The 23,127-nt window shown below is 41.9% G+C and overlaps 1 protein-coding gene across 1 annotated transcript; it reads left to right on the top strand.

Annotated features, from left to right (window-relative positions):
- Window positions 1–91: 91 nt before the first annotated feature.
- On the top strand, window positions 92–2,684 carry LOC140883811 (DNA-3-methyladenine glycosylase). The gene is made up of 6 exons (XM_073290402.1): window positions 92–381; window positions 451–522; window positions 1,499–1,622; window positions 2,072–2,142; window positions 2,231–2,288; window positions 2,365–2,684. The coding sequence occupies exons 1-6, from the start codon at window positions 187–189 to the stop codon at window positions 2,556–2,558; spliced, it is 714 nt and encodes a 237-aa protein (XP_073146503.1). The 5' UTR covers window positions 92–186; the 3' UTR covers window positions 2,559–2,684.
- The last annotated feature ends 20,443 nt before the right edge of the window (window positions 2,685–23,127 follow it).

Raw genomic sequence — 23,127 nt, 5'->3', positions numbered from 1 at the left:
ATGATGAAGTCAAAGAATATTATTATTTTTTTGTTCTGATTTAATATATAAATATAATTTTTTAATCGGTAAATAGCTCACCAGCGTGAAATCAAATCATCATCCCCACACATACACACTGCAGGGAGAGGTCATCATAAGCAAAGTCAGTCTTCTCCACCCATTGGGTTCAACCATACCCCAAATATGAAAAACATGAGGATCCAAAAAAAATGCAAAACTAAAGTCAAATTAAGATCGCAGCCCTATTTTCAAACCTCGATATTTAAATACCCATTACTATCAGCTCCAGATTTCTACCAAGTTGATGCCCTTGACCTCGCACCACTTTTGCTTGGCAAGCACCTCAAGAAAGACGATGTCGTTCTTCGGATCACTGAGGTATTGTTCATTATTTCTGCATCCCATGTTTAGTTTTCTTCCTTTTACTCTGTTTTTTCTTTTGAAAAGGTTGAAGCTTACAGGCCAAATGACTCAGCTTGCCATGCTAGATTTGGCATTACTGCTAGGACAGCTCCTGTTGTAAGTTTTGTGTCGCTTCAATTTTTGTCTTTTATTTGATTAGTGAATCGTTCAACATGGTTTTGATCCGCAATGATTATATTGATTTTTTTTTTTTTTGCATCATAAGGTGAAGCCTAAATTATATTACGTTAAAAAATGTTTTGTATTCTGAGTTTATACTATAGAGTTTCATGGCAAGTGATTTGACTAATATAAGTAATAGATGATTGGACTACAATGCAACAAGAACTAATCTGCTACAATAAAGCATTGCTTGGTGCGAAAAAACAATACTGCCTATTCTTGTTTCATCAAGCGTTTGATGCGGACTCTGAGTTTAAAATGATTCAGTTATCCATGTTTTTCAATTTATTTTCTCCTCCTTTTTCCTCGCATCCCATGAGCCAAACAGCTAGAAATCAGTAACTCTTCACTGCTATGGACACTTCATTGTGCTTATCTTCTGACAAAATGATTTCTTAACAGAAGGTGGAAAAAATATCCATTACTAGTTTCTTTGTTAAAAACTTCACTCTATAGTTTTTCCTCCTGTAAATTGAGGAGGACTTTGTTTTGTGCTAAAGATTGAGATTCATTTGGGTGAGTTATATCTACGTAATTTATGTATGTGTAACAAACAACACTCAAATGTTCATAGTGAATCTAACTTTATCTCTGGAGTGCCTAGCATTATCCAACTTCCTTGTACTTTTCTGAGTGCGATGTCTTTGTGCATGCATGATTGCATGACACACTAAACATTGACAAACTATCGTTTTTTTAATTATTTTTTTATATTTATCATTGTAAGAAACTTTTGGTTGTATTTTATCTGAAATAGGCATACAATTTGAAAGAGAATCAGGCTAGATCTGTATCTGGTACATCATTGAATAGAAAAAACTATTTCGGATGTATTAAAATAGCCTCACTTGTATCTATACATCAAATGTCTTGTTTTTCCGCTGACTTCTTAACTTCTCGTCTCAAACAGTTTGGAGCAGGAGGGCATGCATATATATATCTTTGCTATGGTCTGCATAACATGCTCAATGTGGTGGCTGACAAGGAAGGAAACGGTGCAGCAGTCCTCATTCGTTCCTGTGCTCCAGTCTCTGGTATGATTACTTATGTTAAATGAAATAATGTTGTAGAAACTTTATAACTTGGTTCTGTAAGTGGAGAAAAGCATATGGTCAATCTAGAAACCAAATGAAGGAAATTTATGTCATGTCCGAGTATGATACTGGGAAGTCATCTCTTTTTATGGCATCCTTTTGATGTACAGTTTACTTTTTCATACAATACACTTGTTTCCCTGCTAAAGGTTCTTGTGTTAGAATCGATTTGTTTGTCCTTTTCACAATATTACAAATTCTCACTTTCTTTTTTGTTGAAAAATATTATATTGTTATATTTTTTGTTCTTATCAATGTGAAGCCGATTTTACATGATTCTCATCTAGTCCACTTGATGTTTGATTCTTTCTGAAAATAATTGCATATCATTAAATTGCATGTTTTTGAAGTAGTAGCAAACTTACAGTTTCACTCGTCATTTTCTCAAGGACTGGAAACCATTCAGCAGCGTCGTGGTTTAAAAACTGAGAAGCCCGTTCTTCTGACAGGCCCCGGTAAAGTAAGTGATTGGTTCTCTAATTCACAGTATGTCTGAACTCTGACGGTTCAGGTTTATTATCCAGTGTTCCTCGTTTTTGTTTATTTAGGTTGGACAGGCATTAGGAATATCAACCGAGTGGTCTAGTCATCCTCTCTATACTCCAGGTATGTAGTGTAATTGCTTTCAAAACTAATGCACGAGAGGAATTTGGAATGATTTAAAAGAGCATGGCATATATAGGTGGTTTAGAACTCTTGGATGGGCCAGTTCCAGAAAAGATAGTAGTTGGTCCTCGAGTTGGGATTGATTATGCTTTACCCGAGCATGTCAGTGCACCTTGGAGATTTGCAATAGCTGGTACTCAATGGATAAGTGCACCTAAAAATACTCTTAGACCTATGATGATGAAAGAGAATGGAGAAAACCCTTTCTGATGTTGATGTTATTTACTTCGCTTGGATTCAAGGCCGTAAGCCTCAATGATAATTGTCTTTCTAGTCGAAGAACTTGTCCGTTGTCTTACAGTGCTTACTTGAGGTTAAGAGATGTCGAATTTAACATTTCTTAGCTTGTTCTTGAGTTAAACTATGTTAGCAAAAATGCTAACATCCGAAATATGAATACATCAGTTACAGAACAGCAAACAAAAGCAGTAACGTAGAGGAACATAGCACTAAACGAAAGCAGTATATTGCTGACACAATAATTAGTGTATGTAAAACAGTTAGAACAGTAAGAAAACTTTAAACAAAACCGAAGCATGTACAAAGGTACAACGTCCTTAAAACAGATTCGTTTGCTCCGGCATGTGCTTCAAGAATGAAGATGGACGAATTCATAAAGTGTAACTCAATATGTGTTCACCTATTTTCCCATTTCTATTCATTGTGGGACACTCCAAATACCTCCAATATGACAAGTTCAATTTCCATTCACAAATGAAAAGGGCCCCTGTCACTAATCCAAAGTTCAACAAACTGAAATGTGATTATGGCAATGTATTGGAGCATAGAAGAATATTATGTGTATATAGTCAAGCTAAATTAGTGGAGATAATTAGAGCTAATATTCTGTATAGGTTTATTCTTAGGAACTAATGATTGTACATCCATATTCCTAGGCTAATCACATATCTCTATATATGTTTGTAATATGTATGAAATCTGTATAAATGAGAATTATCCTTTTTCCCAATTTCTTCATGGTATCAAAGCGGTAATCCTTGCACACTGCTCATATTTTTCTTAATTTTTTGTTATGGCAAATGCTATTGTTATTACTGGAGGGTCAAAGGATATTGCTGTTGGTGATGTCAATATCTCTCAAAAATTGAGTTCAGTATTGTTGAATGAATTCAATTACCTTCCGTGGTCAAGAGCAATTACCATTGCTCTTGGTGGTACATCAAGGTTGGGATTTATTAATGGTACTTCCAAATCTCCTGAATCAAGTTCGTCGGAGTATGAGGCTTGGCTGTCAAAGGACCAACAGGTTATGTCATGGATTCTTAACTCGATGGAGCATGACCTTGCAGCAATTTTTAGCTATTCCGAATCTGCTTTGGATCTTTGGAATGCCGTTCGTGACATGTATGGCAACCAAAACAATTCTGCAAGGATCTTCCGCTCCACAGGGAGATTGCAAGTCTTCAACAAGATGGGAAGCCATTCGTAAATTTGCTAGGGAGTCTGAAGAGTTTGTGGAGCGAGTTGGAGATTTATAGACCTCCTACTATTGATGCAGCTATTTTGCAGAAGAGAACAGAGGAGGACCGTATTTTTCAGCTATTGGCTAGTCTTAATCCTGATTTTGAGGATCTAAGAAGCCATATTATAATGAATACCGAGTTACCATCCTTCAAGAATATTTGCGCGACCATTCAGCGTGAGGAAATACGCCGGAAAGTCATGCCCAGTTCTGTTATTCCCAATCCTCCAGATGTTCGTGTGTATATTACTCGCTCATCCTCTGAAGAAAAGTCTTACAAGGGCAAACGCCCTGATCTCAAATGTCAGCATTGCTATATTACTGGTCACTCGATTAATCGTTGTTGGACTCTTCACCCAAAGTTGAAGCCCAAATTTTCAAAGGATCAGAAGGGTGGAGGATATCAAAAACGAATCCCTGATCATAAGGCTCATATGGCTACTCACTCCATTGAATCTTTTTCATCTAGTCATGTTGCTTTACTTAATGATTTCGCAAATTATTTACAAAACAGGCATGGTCAGGAAGCTGTCCAAGGTAGATCTATTAATCAGGAAAAAGATCAATCAGCTGCACTTCTTAGTCAATTTGCTGGTTTTTTGGCTGATGCAAATTCTGATACCAACCAAGGTATTCAGATTGCCTTTCTAACTGCATTCGAAATTAATAATTTGCATGATATATGGATCATTGATTCTGGTGCCACAGATCACCTGTCAAATAAGTTAACCCATGTTTATGATTTTCATCCTTTTTCTACACCTTCTTTGGTATCTGTAGCAAATGGGAAAGGTGCTCCTGTACAGGGTAAGGGCAAAATTAAACTTGTTTCAGATACTATAGAGTCCGATGTTCTATATGTTCCCTCCTTTCCATTTCAGTTGCTTTCTGTTCACAAACTGACATCATCGCTCAATTGTGAAGTTATATTTACTCCTCACAAGGTCATATTTCAGGACCCCGTCACCAAGGCGATGATTGGTGAAGGATTTCATTTGCATGGACTCTACTACTTCTCCCCTAACTCTCAGGTTACCAAGGGATTTCAGGCTATTTCCTTTCCCATTACTGAGTAAGATTTATGGCATCGCCGTCTCGCACATCCTTCAAATAATGTTCTTAGCAAAATAAATCGAGTTCTACCCAAAGGAACTCTTGATTGTGATATCTGCCATTTTTCTAAGTCTTCTAGGCTTCCTTTTAACTCATCATTGTCTCGTACTACTCAGCCATTTGAGATTGTACATTCAGATGTTTGGGGACCTTTTTCCTCCTCTCTAGATGGATTTAGATATTTTGTAACTTTTATTGATGATTTCTGTAGTAGCCCGTACCCTAATTGAGTAATTAAAGAATTAATGCTAATTAAATAAATTGGGTATCGAACGGATCGGAAGCTCCGAAGGCACGATCGGAAGCTCCGAACAGGATCGAAAGCTCCGATGAGCGATCGGAGGCACCGATGATATTACGTCATCCATGACGTGTGGTTAGATCGGAAGCTCCGATCAGGATCGGAAGCTCCGATCACCCCTATCCGGAGTCAACAAGTGATATTTTGACATGTGGCAGATCAGGATCTTCGGAAGCTTCGATGGCAGGATCGGACGTTCCGATCGAGGTTCGGACGTTCCGATCAAGGATCGAAAGTTCCGATCGTTGTCTATAAATAGAGGACCGAGGCTTCATTTCCAATTGCCAATTCGGAGTATTTCCCTCTCCTTTCTAGTCTATTCGAGTTGTTCTAGCCTTCCTAGGCTTGACCCGGTGGTCGGCGAGGTGTTCGGAAGTCGTAGCAGAGTTGTGCCCAAGTTCTGGAGGCATCGACATCAAAGGGCTAACGACGAAGTTATAGCTTTTGCTTCTTATAAATATTTAGGAGTATGCAAGAGCTTAGTTAAGACTTTTAGAGCACTTTAATGATAGTAGTATCATTTGGCAGTGTAGAGCAGACTATAGGCGTGGACCTAGAGTTGGTAAAGTTTGCACTGATTTGAGGTACGAAAGTACTGTTCGAGATATCTTGACTGAGTATGCATGTATTATGTGACTGCATGATTTATATGTCATTATTTATGCTGCATTCATTTGCATACTGAGCTATCTCCTTTGAGATGTCTGTTAGTAGGGTTGTACCCTATCCTGTTAGTGGATGGACTTCCATGGCTTTGGGTCCGGTAAATCCACTTGTATTATGGTATGGGAGCCATCTCCTGAAGCGACGGCACAGCGTCAGCGTGCTACATACCAGGGCTCGGTCTGTCTTTGTATCTGATCCTTGACCTCGAGTTATAGGGAGTTCACTTTGCATGCATGTATACTCATACTCTCGTACTGAGCGTTTTATGCTCACGTCTCGTACTCTGTGTTTCTGGACACCCTATTCCATGGGGCAGGTTTGCGATTGGACGAGGAGGGTGGATCCAGGAGGGGCTAGTCAGTGGTTGACCAGCTGGAGCTTCGTCTAGGTTTTATTATTGTTGTTTGGGTTGATACAGCTATTTGATTTGGTTGTATATTATTTGGATAAATTACGGATTCCTTTCCTTGGGATTGTATTTTATTTATGGTTTCCGCAAGATTATTCTGATATCTATTTTATTAAGTTAATTGCATGCCTAAGTTCTGTTTAGTAGGTGATTCAGGTAAGGGTCACTACATTTATGGTATCAGAGCATGCAAAAGTATTCTTGGGATTTAGTCTCATCATGAGGTATTTTTGTAGATGGCAAATCGTGATGACCAGAGTTCTCATGGCAGTATTGGTGGGCGTTGGGGTAATGCCGACCGAGAGCATCGTCGAGAACGGCGTCATCGTCATCATGACGACGAGCGTTTCACTGTGCGTCGATTCTTAGCTATGGGTCCTAAGCCCTTAGTTGGAGGTGAGTCTCCGAAGGATGCGGAGAATTGGTTAGACCGCATGAAGATGACTTTTCAGACTTTCCAATGCACCGAGGAGCAGAAGATGGAGACCCCTGGCTATCTTCTGGATGGGCGAGCCCGTAGGTGGTGGAGGTTTACTTCTGCACCCTTTATTGCGGCGAGAGGAGTGGCCATCTGGGCCGAGTTCCGCACAGCTTTCCAAAAGCGGTATTTTCCTCCTGCACTCCGTCAGTCGAAGGCAGGCGAACTACTAAGTCTGCGACAGGGAGCCATGTCTATTGATGAGTATCAGCAGAAGTTCTTTGATCTGCTATCCTATTGCCCCGAGATTGCTGATAGCTCAGAGATGAAGTATAATCTATTTCTTCAGGGCCTTAACCCTGAGATCCATGATTGTGTGACGGTTGGCGATGACATATCCTACGAGGGTTTGGTGAGCCGTTGTCACCAGGCGAAGGACAGCATTCGGCGGAACAGGTCTTTCCCTCAGTCGAGGCCTGCTAGTTCTTTGGGTCCCCGTGCTCAAACTTTTAAGAAGTCTGGATCTACTTCTTCTTCCTCTGGCTCTGCTGGTGTTGTCCGTTATGATAAGAAGGACAAGTATGATCACTGTGGGAAGAACCATCCATCCGACAAGTGCCGTAGAGCTTCTGGAGCTTGTTTCCATTAGGGGTGGGCACGGGTCGGGTAGTTCGGGTTTCGGGTAGTTTGGGTCGGGTACCCGATTAGTCGGGTAGTATTTTATACTACCCGAAACTGAACCGATAACATCGGGTACCCGACTCTTCGGGTAACCGATTAAGTCGGGTTCGGGTCGGGTTCGGGTTCGGGTAACCTAGTTTTTTAAAAAAAACAAAAAAATTAATTTTTAAAAAATAAAAATAATCAAAATAAATACAAACTTTCTCTCATGAAAGAATAAGGACACAGTCCCTTCCCTCATTCACCAAATCATGCATATTTTGTACTAAAATAATGGGCCTCATAATAAAAGTCCAAACCAATAGCCCAATTAATTTTTATATTTTTAAATAAAGTAATAAAAATCGGATAGTCGGGTACCCGATCGGGTAATTCGGGTAGCAGTTTGCTACCCGAAACCGAACCGACTTAATAATAGTCGGGTTCGGTTACTACCCGAACCCGATTAAAAAACCGAACAACCCGATTTTCGTATCCGATCGGGTTCGGGTCGGGTCGGGACCCGAACTACCCGATCCGATTGCCCACCCCTAGTTTCCATTGTGGAGAGACTGGTCATATCTGGAGGGATTGTCCACTATCTGGGGGAGGAGGTTCTGGTTCTGGTTCAGGATCTGGTTCTCAGGCCACCGTTCAGCAGAGGTCGCAGGGACAGCCTGCTGGGAGTTCTCATTTGAGGCCACGAGCTTCTGGCCAGGTGTTTGCCCTGAGACATGATCAGGCAGTGGAGGAGAATGAGAAAGTCATCGCAGGTACATTTTTGCTTTATGGTATACCTGCTCTTGTACTTATTGACACTGGTGCATCTTATTCCTTCATTTCTGCACGTTTTGTTAAGAGGCATAAGTTACCATGCATTGCACTAGACGTAGTGATGTCTGTTTCTACTCCAACGGGCCAATCTGCTTTGGCTAAGCATCTAGTGATGGGTTGCCTTTTAGAGTTTGAAGGGAACATTCTGTTAGCGAATCTCATGGTCCTGGCGATGGACGACTTTGATTGCATTATGGGAATAGATATATTGACTACCTATCGAGCTTCAGTGGACTGCTATCAGAGATTAGTACGCTTTCATCCGGAGGGGAGTGAGAGCTGGTTTTTCTATGGTGAGGGAGCGCGACCCCCGATGCCTTTAGTATCAGCTTTGAGAGCCTATCGAGCTCTAGAGTCGGGCGGGAAAGGCTACCTTATCTATGCAGTTGATTTTTCTGCCGAGAGTATTGGGATAGAGAGCATTTCTGTTGTGGATGAATTTCCAGATGTATTTCCTGATGAGATTCCGGGTTTTCCTCCTACTAGGGAAGTCGAGTTTGGCATAGAGTTGATGCCGGGTACTTCACCTATTTATCGAGCACCGTATCGTCTGGCTCCGTCAGAGATGCGTGAATTGAAGAATCAGCTACAGGATCTTTTGGACAAGGGGTACATTCGTCCTAGTGTATCTCCTTGGGAAGCTTCTGTTCTCTTTGTAAAGAAGAAGGATGGGTCGATGCGGCTGTGCATTGACTATCGGCAGCTGAATCGAGTCACTGTAAAGAACAAGTATCTGTTGCCTCGTATTGATGACTTGTTTGATCAGCTGCAGGGCACATCAGTTTACTCCAAGATTAACTTGAGATCTGGGTATCATCAGCTGAAAGTCCGTGATCAGGACGTAGCCAAGACTGCATTCCGTACTCGCTATGGGCATTACGAGTTTCTAATAATGCCATTTGGTTTGACTAATGCGCCGGCTATATTCATGGATCTGATGAACCATATTTTCAGGGAGTATTTGGACAAGTTTGTCGTGGTCTTCATTGACGACATCTTGGTGTATTCGCGTAATACGGAAGAGCATGTTTCTCACTTGCGGTTGGTACTGCAGACTCTTCGAGATGAGCAGCTTTTGGTACTTCGGTAGGGCGAGCAACCCTTAAACAAAAATAAAAAGTGGAACCCTTCCCCTATTTATTTTATACGAAAGTACTGTTCGAGATATCTTGACTGAATATGCATGTATTATGTGACTGCATGATTTATATGTCATTATTTATGCTGCATTCATTTGCATACTGAGCTATCTCCTTCGAGATGTCTGTTAGTAGGGTTGTACCCTATCCTGTTAGTGGATGGACTTCCATGGCTTTGGGTCCGGTAAATCCACTGATATTATGGTATGGGAGCCACCTCCTAAAGCAACGGTACAACGTGCTACATACCAGGGCTCGGTCTGTCTCTGTTATCTGATCCTTGACCTCGAGTTTATAGGGAGTTCACTTTGCATGCATGTATACTCATACTCTCGTACTGAGCGTTTTATGCTCAAGTCTCGTACTCTGTGTTTCTGGACACCCTATTCCATGGGGCAGGTTTGCGATTGGACGAGGAGGGTGGATCCAGGAGGGGCTAGTCAGTGGTTGACCAGCTGGAGCTTCGTCTAGGTTTTATTATTGTTGTTTGGGTTGATACAGCTATTTGATTTGGTTGTATATTATTTGGATAAATTACGGATTCCTTTCCTTGGGATTGTATTTTATTTATGGTTTCCGCAAGATTATTCTGATATCTATTTTATTAAGTTAATTGCATGCCTAAGTTCTGTTTAGTAGGTGATTCGGGTAAGGGTCACTACATTTATGGTATCAGAGCATGCAAAAGTATTCTTGGGATTTAGTCTCATCATGAGGTATTTTTGTAGATGGCAAATCGTGATGACCAGAGTTCTCATGGCAGTATTGGTGGGCGTTGGGGTAATGCCGACCGAGAGCATCGTCGAGAACGGCGTCATCGTCATCATGACGACGAGCGTTTCACTGTGCGTCGATTCTTAGCTATGGGTCCTAAGCCCTTAGTTGGAGGTGAGTCTCCGAAGGATGCGGAGAATTGGTTAGACCGCATGAAGACGACTTTTCAGACTTTCCAATGCACCGAGGAGCAGAAGATGGAGACCCTTGACTATCTTCTGGATGGGCGAGCCCGTAGGTGGTGGAGGTTTACTTCTGCACCCTTTATTGCGGCGAGAGGAGTGGCCACCTGGGCCGAGTTCCGCACAGCTTTCCAAAATCGGTATTTTCCTCCTGCACTCCGTCAATCGAAGGCAGGCGAACTACTAAGTCTGCGACAGGGAGCCATGTCTATTGATGAGTATCAGCAGAAGTTCTTTGATCTGCTATCCTATTGCCCCGAGATTGCTGATAGCTCAGAGATGAAGTATAATCTATTTCTTCAGGGCCTTAACCCTGAGATCCATGATCGTGTGGCGGTTGGCGACGACATATCCTACGAGGGTTTGGTGAGCCGTTGTCACCAGGCGAAGGACAGCATTCGGCGGAACAGGTCTTTCCCTCAGTCGAGGCCTGCTAGTTCTTTGGGTCCCCGTGCTCAAACTTTTAAGAAGTCTGGATTTACTTCTTCTTCCTCTGGATCTGCTGGTGTTGTCCGTTATGATAAGAAGGACAAGTATGATCACTGTGGGAAGAACCATCCATCCGACAAGTGCCGTAGAGCTTCTGGAGCTTGTTTCCGTTGTGGAGAGACTGGTCATATCTGGAGGGATTGTCCACTATCTGGGGGAGGAGGTTCTGGTTCTGGTTCAGGATCTGGTTCTCAGGCCACCGTTCAGCAGAGATCGCAGGGACAGCCTGCTGGGAGTTCTCATTTGAGGCCACGAGCTTCTGGCCAGGTGTTTGCCCTGAGACATGATCAGGCAGTGGAGGAGAATGAGAAAGTCATCGCAGGTACATTTTTGCTTTATGGTATACCTGCTCTTGTACTTATTGACACTGGTGCATCTTATTCCTTCATTTCTGCACGTTTTGTTAAGAGGCATAAGTTACCATGCATTGCACTAGACGTAGTGATGTCTGTTTCTACTCCAACGGGCCAATCTGCTTTGGCTAAGCATCTAGTGATGGGTTGCCTTTTAGAGTTTGAAGGGAACATTCTGTTAGCGAATCTCATGGTCCTGGCGATGGACGACTTTGATTGCATTATGGGAATAGATATATTGACTACCTATCGAGCTTCAGTGGACTGCTATCAGAGATTAGTACGCTTTCATCCAGAGGGGAGTGAGAGCTGGTTTTTCTATGGTGAGGGAGCGCGACCCCCGATGCCTTTAGTATCAGCTTTGAGAGCCTATCGAGCTCTAGAGTCGGGCGGGAAAGGCTACCTTATCTATGCAGTTGATTTTTCTGCCGAGAGTATTGGGATAGAGAGCATTTCTGTTGTGGATGAATTTCCAGATGTATTTCCTGATGAGATTCCGGGTTTTCCTCCTACTAGGGAAGTCGAGTTTGGCATAGAGTTGATGCCGGGTACTTCACCTATTTATCGAGCACCGTATCGTCTGGCTCCGTCAGAGATGCGTGAATTGAAGAATCAGCTACAGGATCTTTTGGACAAGGGGTACATTCGTCCTAGTGTATCTCCTTGGGAAGCTTCTGTTCTCTTTGTAAAGAAGAAGGATGGGTCGATGCGGCTGTGCATTGACTATCGGCAGCTGAATCGAGTCACTGTAAAGAACAAGTATCTGTTGCCTCGTATTGATGACTTGTTTGATCAGCTGCAGGGCTTATCAGTTTACTCCAAGATTAACTTGAGATCTGGGTATCATCAGCTGAAAGTCCGTGATCAGGACGTAGCCAAGACTGCATTCCGTACTCGCTATGGGCATTACGAGTTTCTAGTAATGCCATTTGGTTTGACTAATGCGCCGGCTATATTCATGGATCTGATGAACCATATTTTCAGGGAGTATTTGGACAAGTTTGTCGTGGTCTTCATTGACGACATCTTGGTGTATTCGCGTAATACGGAAGAGCATGTTTCTCACTTGCGGTTGGTACTGCAGACTCTTCGAGATGAGCAGCTTTTGGTACTTCGGTAGGGCGAGCAGCCCTTAAACAAAAATAAAAAGTGGAACCCTTCCCCTATTTATTTTATGCATTTCATTCTCTATTTGGCCCACTCCACAGTTGTACGCCAAGCTGAGCAAGTGTGAGTTTTGGATGGATAGAGTGGTCTTTTTTGGCCATATCATATCCAGGGAGGGGATTTCTGTTGATCCAAGCAAGATTGAAGCGGTACTTAATTGGTCGCGTCCGACGACAGTTGCTGAGATCCGTAGTTTTCTGGGTCTAACAGGGTATTATCGTCGCATTATTCTGAACTTCTCTCAGTTAGCTCGACCTTTGACGCAGCTTACTCGCAAAGGTGTGGATTTCGAGCGGTCCTCCAAGTGTGAGGAGAATTTCTGTGAGCTTCGACGGCGGTTGACTTCTGCACCGGTGTTGGCATTACCGTCAGGATCTGGAGGGTATGTGGTATACACGGATGCTTCTTCTCAGGGGTTAGGTTGTGTCCTGACTCAGAATGGGCATGTGATCGCATACGCTTCTAGACAGCTGAAGCTTCACGAGGACAACTATCCAGTCCATGATTTGGAGTTAGCAGCCATTGTGTTCGCTTTGAAAATCTGGCGTCATTATCTGTATGGCGAGAAATTTGAGATCTTCACCGACCATAAGAGTCTCAAGTATTTGTTAACTCAGGCGGAGTTGAACATGAGGCAGAGACGTTGAATGGACTTGCTTAAGGACTATAATTGCGAGATTAAGTACCATCCGAGAGCTGCTAATCTCACCACTGATACCTTGAGTCGCAAGGTGCGACTATCCGCACTTCAGACTTGTTCGATGTCTAGTGCGATCGGTGACTGTTGTACTTCGAGATATACCTTCAAGCATAAGAAGGTATGCAGAGTATCCAGATGTTTGCGATATTATCTGAGCCAGCTTTGTATTCACGGATTCGAGATGCTCAGATGTCTGATTCGAAGACCCAGCATTTAGCTCGTCTAGCTAACGAGGGTAGCTCGTTTGGATTTCATTATCAGTCAGATGGCTTTCTGTGTTTGTCTGGTAGGCTTGTGATTCCGCAGGATGAAGAGTTGCGAGAGGAGATTTTGTCTCAGGCACATCGCACTAAGTTGAGTATTCATCCTGGGAGCAACAAGATGTACAAGGATCTACGTACTCGTTTCTGGTGGAAGGGAATGAAACGCAGTGTTTATCAGTTTGTTTCGAGATGTTTGGTGTGTCCACAGGTCAAGGCAGAGCACCGACGACCTGGAGGATTGCTTCACAGTCTGCCTATTCCTGAATGGAAATGGGAGTTTATCACAATGGACTTTGTGACCCATTTGCCGGTATCCCCGAGGAACTGCGATGCTATCTGGGTTGTGGTGGATCGACTCACCAAGTCAGCGCATTTCATTGCCTATAGCCGGGAGTACAATGTGGATCGTATGGCACGGTTGTACATTCAGGAGATCGTTCGACTTCATGGAGTGCCTGTGAGCATTGTCAGCGATCGGGACCCCAGATTTACTTCTAGATTCTGGGGGAGTGTTCAGCGTGCGATGGGTACTACTCTCAGTTTGAGTACTGCCTATCATCCGAAGACTGATGGTCAGTCAGAGCGCACTATCCGTACTTTGGAGGATATGCTTAGAGCAGGCTGAACCAAAATCTATGACGCACGCTCGAAGAAACTCGTAATACCCATAGCGAGTACGGAATGCAGTCTTGGCTACGTCCTGATCACGGACTCTCAACTGATGATACCCAGATCTCAAGTCAATCTTAGAGTAAACTGACGTGTCCTGCAGCTGATCAAACAAGTCATCAATACGAGGCAACGGATACTTGTTCTTCACGGTGACTCGATTCAGCTGCCGATAGTCAATGCACAGCCGCATCGACCCATCCTTTTTCTTTACAAAAAGAATAGGAGCTCCCCAAGGAGATACACTAGGACGAATGTACCCTTTGTCCAAAAGATCCTGTAGCTGATTCTTCAACTCACGCATCTCTGACGGAGCCAGACGATACGGTGCTCTAGAAATAGGTGAAGTACCCGGCATCAACTCTATGCCAAACTCGACTTCCCTAGCAGGAGGAAAACCCGGAATCTCATCAGGAAATACATCTGGGAATTCATCCACAACAGGAATGCTCTCTATCTCAATGCTCTCAGCGGACAAATCAACTGCATAGATAAGGTAGCCTTCCCCACCAGACTCTAGAGCTCGACAAGCTCTCAAAGCTGATACCAAAGGCATCGGGGGTCGCGCTCCCTCTCCATAGAAAAACCAGCTCTCACTCCCCTCCGGATAAAAGCATACTAATCTCTGATAGCAGTCCACTGAAGCTCGATAGGTAGTCAACATATCTATTCCCAGAATGCAATCAAAGTCGTCCATCACCAGGACCATGAGATTCGCTAACAGAATGTTCCCTTCGAACTCTAAAGGGCAACCCATCACTAGACGCTTAGCCAAAGCAGATTGGCCCGTCGGAGTAGAAACAGACATCACTACGTCTAGTGCAATGCATGGTAACTTATGCCTCTTAACAAAACGTACAGAAATGAAGGAATGAGATGCACCAATGTCAATAAGTACAAGAACAGGTATACCATAAAGCTGAAATGTACATGCGATGACTTTCTCATTCTCCTCTACTACCTGATCATGTCTCAGGGCAAACACCTGGCCAGAAGCTCGTGGCCTCAAATGAAAACTCCCAGCAGGTTGTCCCTGTGACCTCTGCTGAACGGTGGCCTGAGAACCAGATCCTGAACCAGAACCAGAACCGCCTCCCGCAAACAGTGGACTGAAAGAGTGGGTGCCCAGTGAGCCAACTTGTGGCTATGGGCTTTGATGACTCTTTGTAAAAACAATCTTTTGTTTAATGTAATTTACACTTTTATTAATGGCAATGACTTTATATTACTTCATATTGTTATATTCTGATATACTATTGTTGTTTTGATAAAGACCTTGAATATACTATAGTGTATGTAAGATGTGGTAGAACATAGGGATGTCTATCATGAAATACATCTTATAGTCACTGTATATTCTAAACTGTTCCTAGTCGATTGAGCCGTCCGATAATAAGGATAAGGATCGCTCGAGTTTGAGACTAGCATTTGCGATGCGGAGTACCACGTTTCATTGGTAGGGAACATGGAGATGTTCGAAGCATGCAAATGGATATTCATAGGATGAATAATCGAACTACCCTATCCGGACTTTCCAAGTGGTTATCACTTATCGAGTGGATAAAGTCCGCGGTTTTGGTTGTACACCATTAGTCCTTACGACTTGAAACATCATGGAGACTCTATATGCTAGTACTGTGCTTTGACTCGTTTACCGACTCTATGGGGGTCATCAGGTGTCGGGATTGGGTACAGTTACGACACATATAGGAGTCGATGCATTGTTGTCAAGGATTCACCACATACTTGCGAGTGTGGATATCCTATGCGATCTGAGGAGATATTAGTGTGACAAATCTCTGGCCAGAGTACTTGATGTGATTTAAGAAATGGTTTCTTAGTAGCACATGCGATGTCACTAATTTGATCTTCAAGATGTATTGCATAGTTATCGAATCTTGAGCGACTCTCGATATACCAATGGTTGTTGATTCGATCGGGATATATGGATGAAGGGACCGTACTGTACGCTAACCAAAATCTACTGGTTCTTGTAGGCACTATCAGTGATACCTAGGGAATCATGGGGCGATGTTGCTAGGCGCTTTACCATGATTCGTTGGGCAAGTCGGAAAGTGTTGTTCCGAGTCACAAGGAGTTGTGAGCCCACGGCTAGCTGTATCCCTGAACCATTGAGGGTCACACAGTGTAATGGAGTTTTAATCCTCGTTGAGATAGTTAAATTTAAAGAGTTAAATTTAATGAACTAAGGAGTTGGACTTCTTAAATAAGAGTAAGGGAGTAGGATTTCCTAAAATGACATAGGGATGGACATTTTTGGAAACCACTGAATTCGGATTCAGGAAAATTTATTTTGACTTTAAAATGTGCAGAAATGGTTTCTGTCCACATTGGTGAAATCGGTTCATCAATCGGAGTCACGATGAATTTTATATTAATTTCTGAACGTGCGGGCTTTGCTTGTCGGGCCCTAACTTATGACTAATCGGTGCTGCCCAGGGCGGCGCACAGCGCCGCCAGGGCAGCGAGAGTCGCTGCCCTAAGGGGGCAGCCGGGCTGCCCCCGGCCCGCGCCCCGGGTGCGGGCCGGCCCGGGAGTGTCCCGGGCGGCCCGCGGGAAAAATTAAATTTTTATTTAAAAATTAATTTTAATGTGTTAAAATTTTATTTTTGGTCCGGTCAAAAATTGTTTTTGATTGGTTCACGAGATTTCGGATCGAATTGTTCTAGTCCGTAAATTTTAAAATTGATTTTTGGATAAATTTGAATTTTTGGAAAATTTTAATATTTTATCCTTAAATTGAATTTTGAAATCAATTATTTTTGGTACAATTGATGATAAGATATGATCTTATGATATATTAAGTAAAATATGATTTTATGTGTAAAATTGGATTTTATAGATAAAATATGATTTTATTTGATATAGAGATAAAATATGATTTTATATGTGAAATGAGATTTTATATATAAAATATGATTTTATCTTGTTTAAATTTGAATTGCCACTGCATGTTATCCAATAAATTAATTTTGAATTAAATGTTATTGGATAAGGATGATCGATTGCCATGACCAATTTTGTAGGTGTATGTTAGGAATTTACATTTTGTTTTTATTGTTGTTGGTTTTATTAATGGGCCTGGTTTATGGCCCGATATGAATGTCATATGTAATAAAAGTGGGCTTGGTTTATAGCCCGTTCCCACCCCTAAAAATGTATCCCCTACTTGTCATTGTTATTTACTGTAAATACATTAGATTTAGTGGGAGATCAAGATTTGAAGACGGTGGGCCCAGCAGACAATAAAGACTGAAGAAATGTAAATTGGAAGCACATGTAATAGGATTGCATTGCATACTGCATATTACCTAGGATTGGACTAAGACCCGTGATTGGCAACCACGGGTCAATTAGAAATGGAATCGATCATCCTATATAATATTTGATATTATGATTGTATGCATGTTTAGACATAATTGCGTGAATCCGGCAAGCATGCAATAAATTAAATATGATGAGACAAATATTTTTATAATTAAAAATCCCTCATTTTAAATATGATTTAAAATTGATATCAAGATAAATAAAGGAAATTTAAATTTGTTTAAATGTTCCTACCTTCCATCAACGGTCAATGTATGTGATGCTACCCGCGGATACGGTCCGGCTCATATTATTGGGGGGGCCCGTCCGTCGGAAAGCTGTACATTGGATCGACAAATGTTGTAAGTTGGGTGGAACTCCCATGGGATCGGCTCATATTATTGGGGGATTCACATGGCGACCGTCCATCACAACTTAATATTGATGGGTCATCTTGACATGTCACTTTAAACGGCGTCATATTATTGGGCCCTTATTGGACATGAGGTAAATACATGGGGGTTGCTTTGGAAGCAATTGGGCTCTACCTTTTGAGAATTATGGTTGGCTGATATTATTCGGGACCATAAGTTTGTCAATTGGACTCCATGTTCTCACTAAGGAAAAAGTTTCCCGTTTTCACTAGAGGGTAGTGAAATCGTTAAAATAGTGGGAGTGAGATTCATAAAATTAAATTCGCCTATTTTATGTCTTAGTAATTGCTTAAACAATCATCGATAATTGTCTGTTTTATCTCAGTAATCCACATGTTTCTATTCTCCAACAAAACAAACTTATTGGCGCAAACAATACAGAATGATTCCATAAGTTAAGATTGTCCTAAGTTCGGAAAAGATTTTCTAAGTGTTAGAAAAGGCTTCTCCGAAAAACAGCCCCGGCTGATGTAACTACCGAAAGGTTAGCCGAACTAGAGAAATGGTTGGACCATGATCTCAAGGCCAAATGTTACATGCAAAATTGGACAAGTCTAAACAAGTTTGCCATCACTACAAGAAGCCTGGTCATTGGAAGCGTAACTGCAAGGAATATCTAGAGCAGTTGCGAACTGTGAAGGGTATGTTCTATATTGAAATAAATGTTTTTCTTAAATACTACTTCTTGGGTATTGGATACCAGATGTAGATCTCATATTTGCAATAAGTTCCAAATGATGATAAGAAGTAATAGGCTAAGGATGGGTGAGACCCAGTCAAGGCTCGGGAATAGTTTCAGAGTTAAATCCATAGCTATGGGAAATATTTATTAAATTTTGCAGAAAGGTTTTAAGTTACTCTTGATAGATGTTTTATTTGTTCCGGATTTGATTAAAAACATTGTTTCTGTTTCTATGCTAGATAGAGATGGTTATTCTTGCAATTTTGTAAATGGGATTTGCAATATTTACAAGAATGAATGTTTGATTGGAAATGGACAACTTGAAAACGATCTATATAACTTAAAACTAAAAGACGTTCCAATAAATTATATTGATAAACCGGCGACAACAAACAAAAGGAAAATCGATAGTCAAAACCCGGCAAACCTTTGGCACGCTAGACTAGGTCATATTTCCTCAAGGAGGATGAACAAGCTAGTGGGAGAGGGCATGTTTGATATGTCTGATATTAACTCTCTACCTACTTGTGAATCCTGCCTAAAAGGAAAAATGACTAAATCTCCTTTTAAGGGGAAACCTGAGCGTAGTCAAAATCTGTTGGATTTGATCCATACAGATGTTTGTGGACCATTTAGAGTTGGGACTCAATATGGCCACATCTACTTCATTACCTTTACTGACGATTATTCAAGGTATGGGTATTTATATTTAATGAAATATAAGTCTGAAGCATTTGAAAAGTTCAAAGAATTCAAGGCTGAAGTAGAAAACAAGCTAGGTAAAAGTATTAAAACACTTCGATCGGATCGAGGTGGAGAATACTTGAGTACCGAGTTTTTGGACTATCTAAAAGAGAATGGGATTCTCTCACAGTGGACTCCTCCTATGACACCACAGCTGAATGGTGTATCGGAGCGTCGTAATCGAACTTTGTTGGACATGGTTCGATCCATGATGAGCTTCACTGAGCTTCCACCTTCGTTTTGGGGCTATGCGCTTGAAACGGCGGTATTGTTGTTGAACAACGTCCACACTAAAGCAGTGGACAAAACACCATACGAGTTATGGAATGGCAAAGCTCCTAAGTATTCGTACTTGAGGATTTGGGGATGTCCTGCTTACGTGAAGCAGACAGTGGGAGACAAGTTGGATAGTCGATCCAGCTTATGTTATTTTGTGGGGTATCCGAAGAACTCAATCGGATATTATTTCTATTATCCTGCTGAAACAAAGGTGTATGTTTCTAGGAATGCCACCTTCTTGGAGAAGGAGTTCTTATTGGATAAGAAAGGCGAGATGATGGAACTCGAAGAAGTTCGAGAAGAACCCGAAATACAAAATAACGATCCTACACCTCAGGAACCATTGCTGGACACGCCTGAACCTAGAAGATCCGAGAGGACTTCTAGACCTCCAGTTCGATATGGTCTTCTTCTTGAAGGGGGTCAAGATGAACCCGACATTGTATGTGATCCAAGAAACTTCAAGGAAGCAATTTCTGATGCGGATTCGAATTTATGGCTTGAAGCTATGCAGTCAGAATTGGATTCGATGCATACAAACCAAGTTTGGTCTTTAGTAGATCCTCCCGATGGAATTGTTCCAATAGGGTGTAAATGGATCTACAAAAGAAAGCTTGGGCCTGATGGTAAGGTATTGACCTACAAGGCGCGATTGGTGGCGAAAGGTTATACTCAAAGGCAAGGAGTTGACTATGATGAAACCTTTTTACCAGTTGCTATGTTCAAGTCCATAAGAATCCTTATTGCCATAGCTGCATGGTATGACTATGAGATATGGCAAATGGATGTGAAGACTGCTTTTCTTAATGGAGACATTAAGGAAAAAATCTATATGAAGCAGCTTGAGGGGTACACATCCATGGGAAGCGAGCATAAGGTATGCAAGCTTCAAAGATCAATTTATGGTCTAAAACAAGCATCAAGAAGTTGGAACCAGAAATTTGATGAAACAATAAAAGATTTTGGTTTTATCAAGAACCCGGAGGAACCTTGCGTGTACAAAAAAGTAGTTAAGGATGCGGTGACATTCTTAGTACTTTATGTTGATGACATCCTACTCATTGGGAATGACGTAGGGATGTTGCAGTCAACAAAGACATGGTTATCAGGTAGATTTTCGATGAAGGATTTGGGTGAGGCATCCTACATTCTTGGGATACAGATCTATAGAGATAGATCTAAGAGAATGATAGGACTCACACAATCAACCTACATCGACACCATATTGAAACGGTTTTCAATGGATGGGTCCAAGAGAGGACATCTACCCATGTGTCATGGAGTTTCTTTATCCAAGTCTATGTGTCCCAAGACTGATGCAGAGATAGAGAATATGACACATGTACCATACGCGTCAGCTATAGGTAGTATCATGTATGGGATGATATCTACCAGACCAGATGTAGCATTTGCTCTGAGTGTCACGAGCAGATATCAGTCTAATCCTGGTCAAATGCATTGGAAAGCCGTGAAGGACATTCTTAAGTACTTACGAAGGACTAAGAATATGTTCATGGTTTATGGAGGACGAGAACTCAAATTGGAAGGCTATACCGACTCTAGCTTCCAAAGTGACGTGGATGACTCGAAGTCAACCTCTGGATTTGTGTTCATGCTCAATGGCGGTGCTGTCTCTTGGAAGAGTTCCAAGCAGGACACCACAGCGGATTCCACCACTGAGGCTGAATACATTGCAGCATCAGCTGCTGCTAAAGAGGCCGTTTGGATGAGGAATTTTGTCCAAGAGTTGGGCGTCATTCCTGAATTTGTTGGTCCAGTCTCGGTGTACTGTGACAACACGGGTGCCGTTGCTCAAGCAAAGGAACCAAGGTCTCATCAAAGATCCAAACACGTACTGAGGAAATACCACATCATCCGGGAGATTGTGGAAAGAGGAGACATCACTGTCGAACGAGTGGCCTCTGCAGACAATATCGCTGATCCGCTTACTAAGCCCTTGCCAGGACCATTGTTTGACAAACATCGCGAAGCAATGGGTCTACGTAGTATGACTAGTTGGCTATAGGGCAAGTGGGAGATTGAAAGAGTGGGTGCCCAGTGAGCCAACTTGTGGCTATGGGCTTTGATGACTCTTTGTAAAAACAATCTTTTGTTTAATGTAATTTACACTTTTATTAATGGCAATGACTTTATATTACTTCATATTGTTATATTCTGATATACTATTGTTGTTTTGATAAAGACCTTGAATATACTATAGTGTATGTAAGATGTGGTAGAACATAGGGATGTCTATCATGAAATACATCTTATAGTCACTGTATATTCTAAACTGTTCCTAGTCGATTGAGCCGTCCGATAATAAGGATAAGGATCGCTCGAGTTTGAGACTAGCATTTGCGATGCGGAGTACCACGTTTCATTGGTAGGGAACATGGAGATGTTCGAAGCATGCAAATGGATATTCATAGGATGAATAATCGAACTACCCTATCCGGACTTTCCAAGTGGTTATCACTTATCGAGTGGATAAAGTCCGCGGTTTTGGTTGTACACCATTAGTCCTTACGACTTGAAACATCATGGAGACTCTATATGCTAGTACTGTGCTTTGACTCGTTTACCGACTCTATGGGGGTCATCAGGTGTCGGGATTGGGTACAGTTACGACACATATAGGAGTCGATGCATTGTTGTCAAGGATTCACCACATACTTGCGAGTGTGGATATCCTATGCGATCTGAGGAGATATTAGTGTGACAAATCTCTGGCAAGAGTACTTGATGTGATTTAAGAAATGGTTTCTTAGTAGCACATGCGATGTCACTAATTTGATCTTCAAGATGTATTGCATAGTTATCGAATCTTGAGCGACTCTCGATATACCAATGGTTGTTGATTCGATCGGGATATATGGATGAAGGGACCGTACTGTACGCTAACCAAAATCTACTGGTTCTTGTAGGCACTATCAGTGATACCTAGGGAATCATGGGGCGATGTTGCTAGGCGCTTTACCATGATTCGTTGGGCAAGTCGGAAAGTGTTGTTCCGAGTCACAAGGAGTTGTGAGCCCACGGCTAGCTGTATCCCTGAACCATTGAGGGTCACACAGTGTAATGGAGTTTTAATCCTCGTTGAGATAGTTAAATTTAAAGAGTTAAATTTAATGAACTAAGGAGTTGGACTTCTTAAATAAGAGTAAGGGAGTAGGATTTCCTAAAATGACATAGGGATGGACATTTTTGGAAACCACTGAATTCGGATTCAGGAAAATTTATTTTGACTTTAAAATGTGCAAAAATGGTTTCTGTCCACATTGGTGAAATCGGTTCATCAATCGGAGTCACGATGAATTTTATATTAATTTCTGAACGTGCGGGCTTTGCTTGTCGGGCCCTAACTTATGACTAATGGGCCCTAAGGTGTTAGTGGCCTGTATTATAAATAAGTTATTGCAGTACAGAAATTAGACACAACTGGTCATTATTTTGAGAGCAGAATTTTCGAAACCCTAGCCCCTTTCACTCTCACAATTCGGCCGCCCCTCCTTGCTTTGTCAGAGAATTTCCGGTCTGTGATTTTTAATTGCAGTCAGGAATAACGAATCAGATTCGTTTAATCTCTTCGCAGAAACTTCTGATAGATTTTCTAGTGCAATCTATCAGAGGGATTTAAACCCCATTCGTGGACCTGATTGAAGGAGTTCATCGGTTCCAGGGAGAGACAAC

The sequence above is a fragment of the Henckelia pumila genome, chromosome 2 (assembly GCF_033568475.1).
Source record: "Henckelia pumila isolate YLH828 chromosome 2, ASM3356847v2, whole genome shotgun sequence".
In the NCBI taxonomy this organism is placed as follows: domain Eukaryota; kingdom Viridiplantae; phylum Streptophyta; class Magnoliopsida; order Lamiales; family Gesneriaceae; genus Henckelia; species Henckelia pumila.
This window is presented reverse-complemented; position numbering and strand designations above follow the sequence as displayed.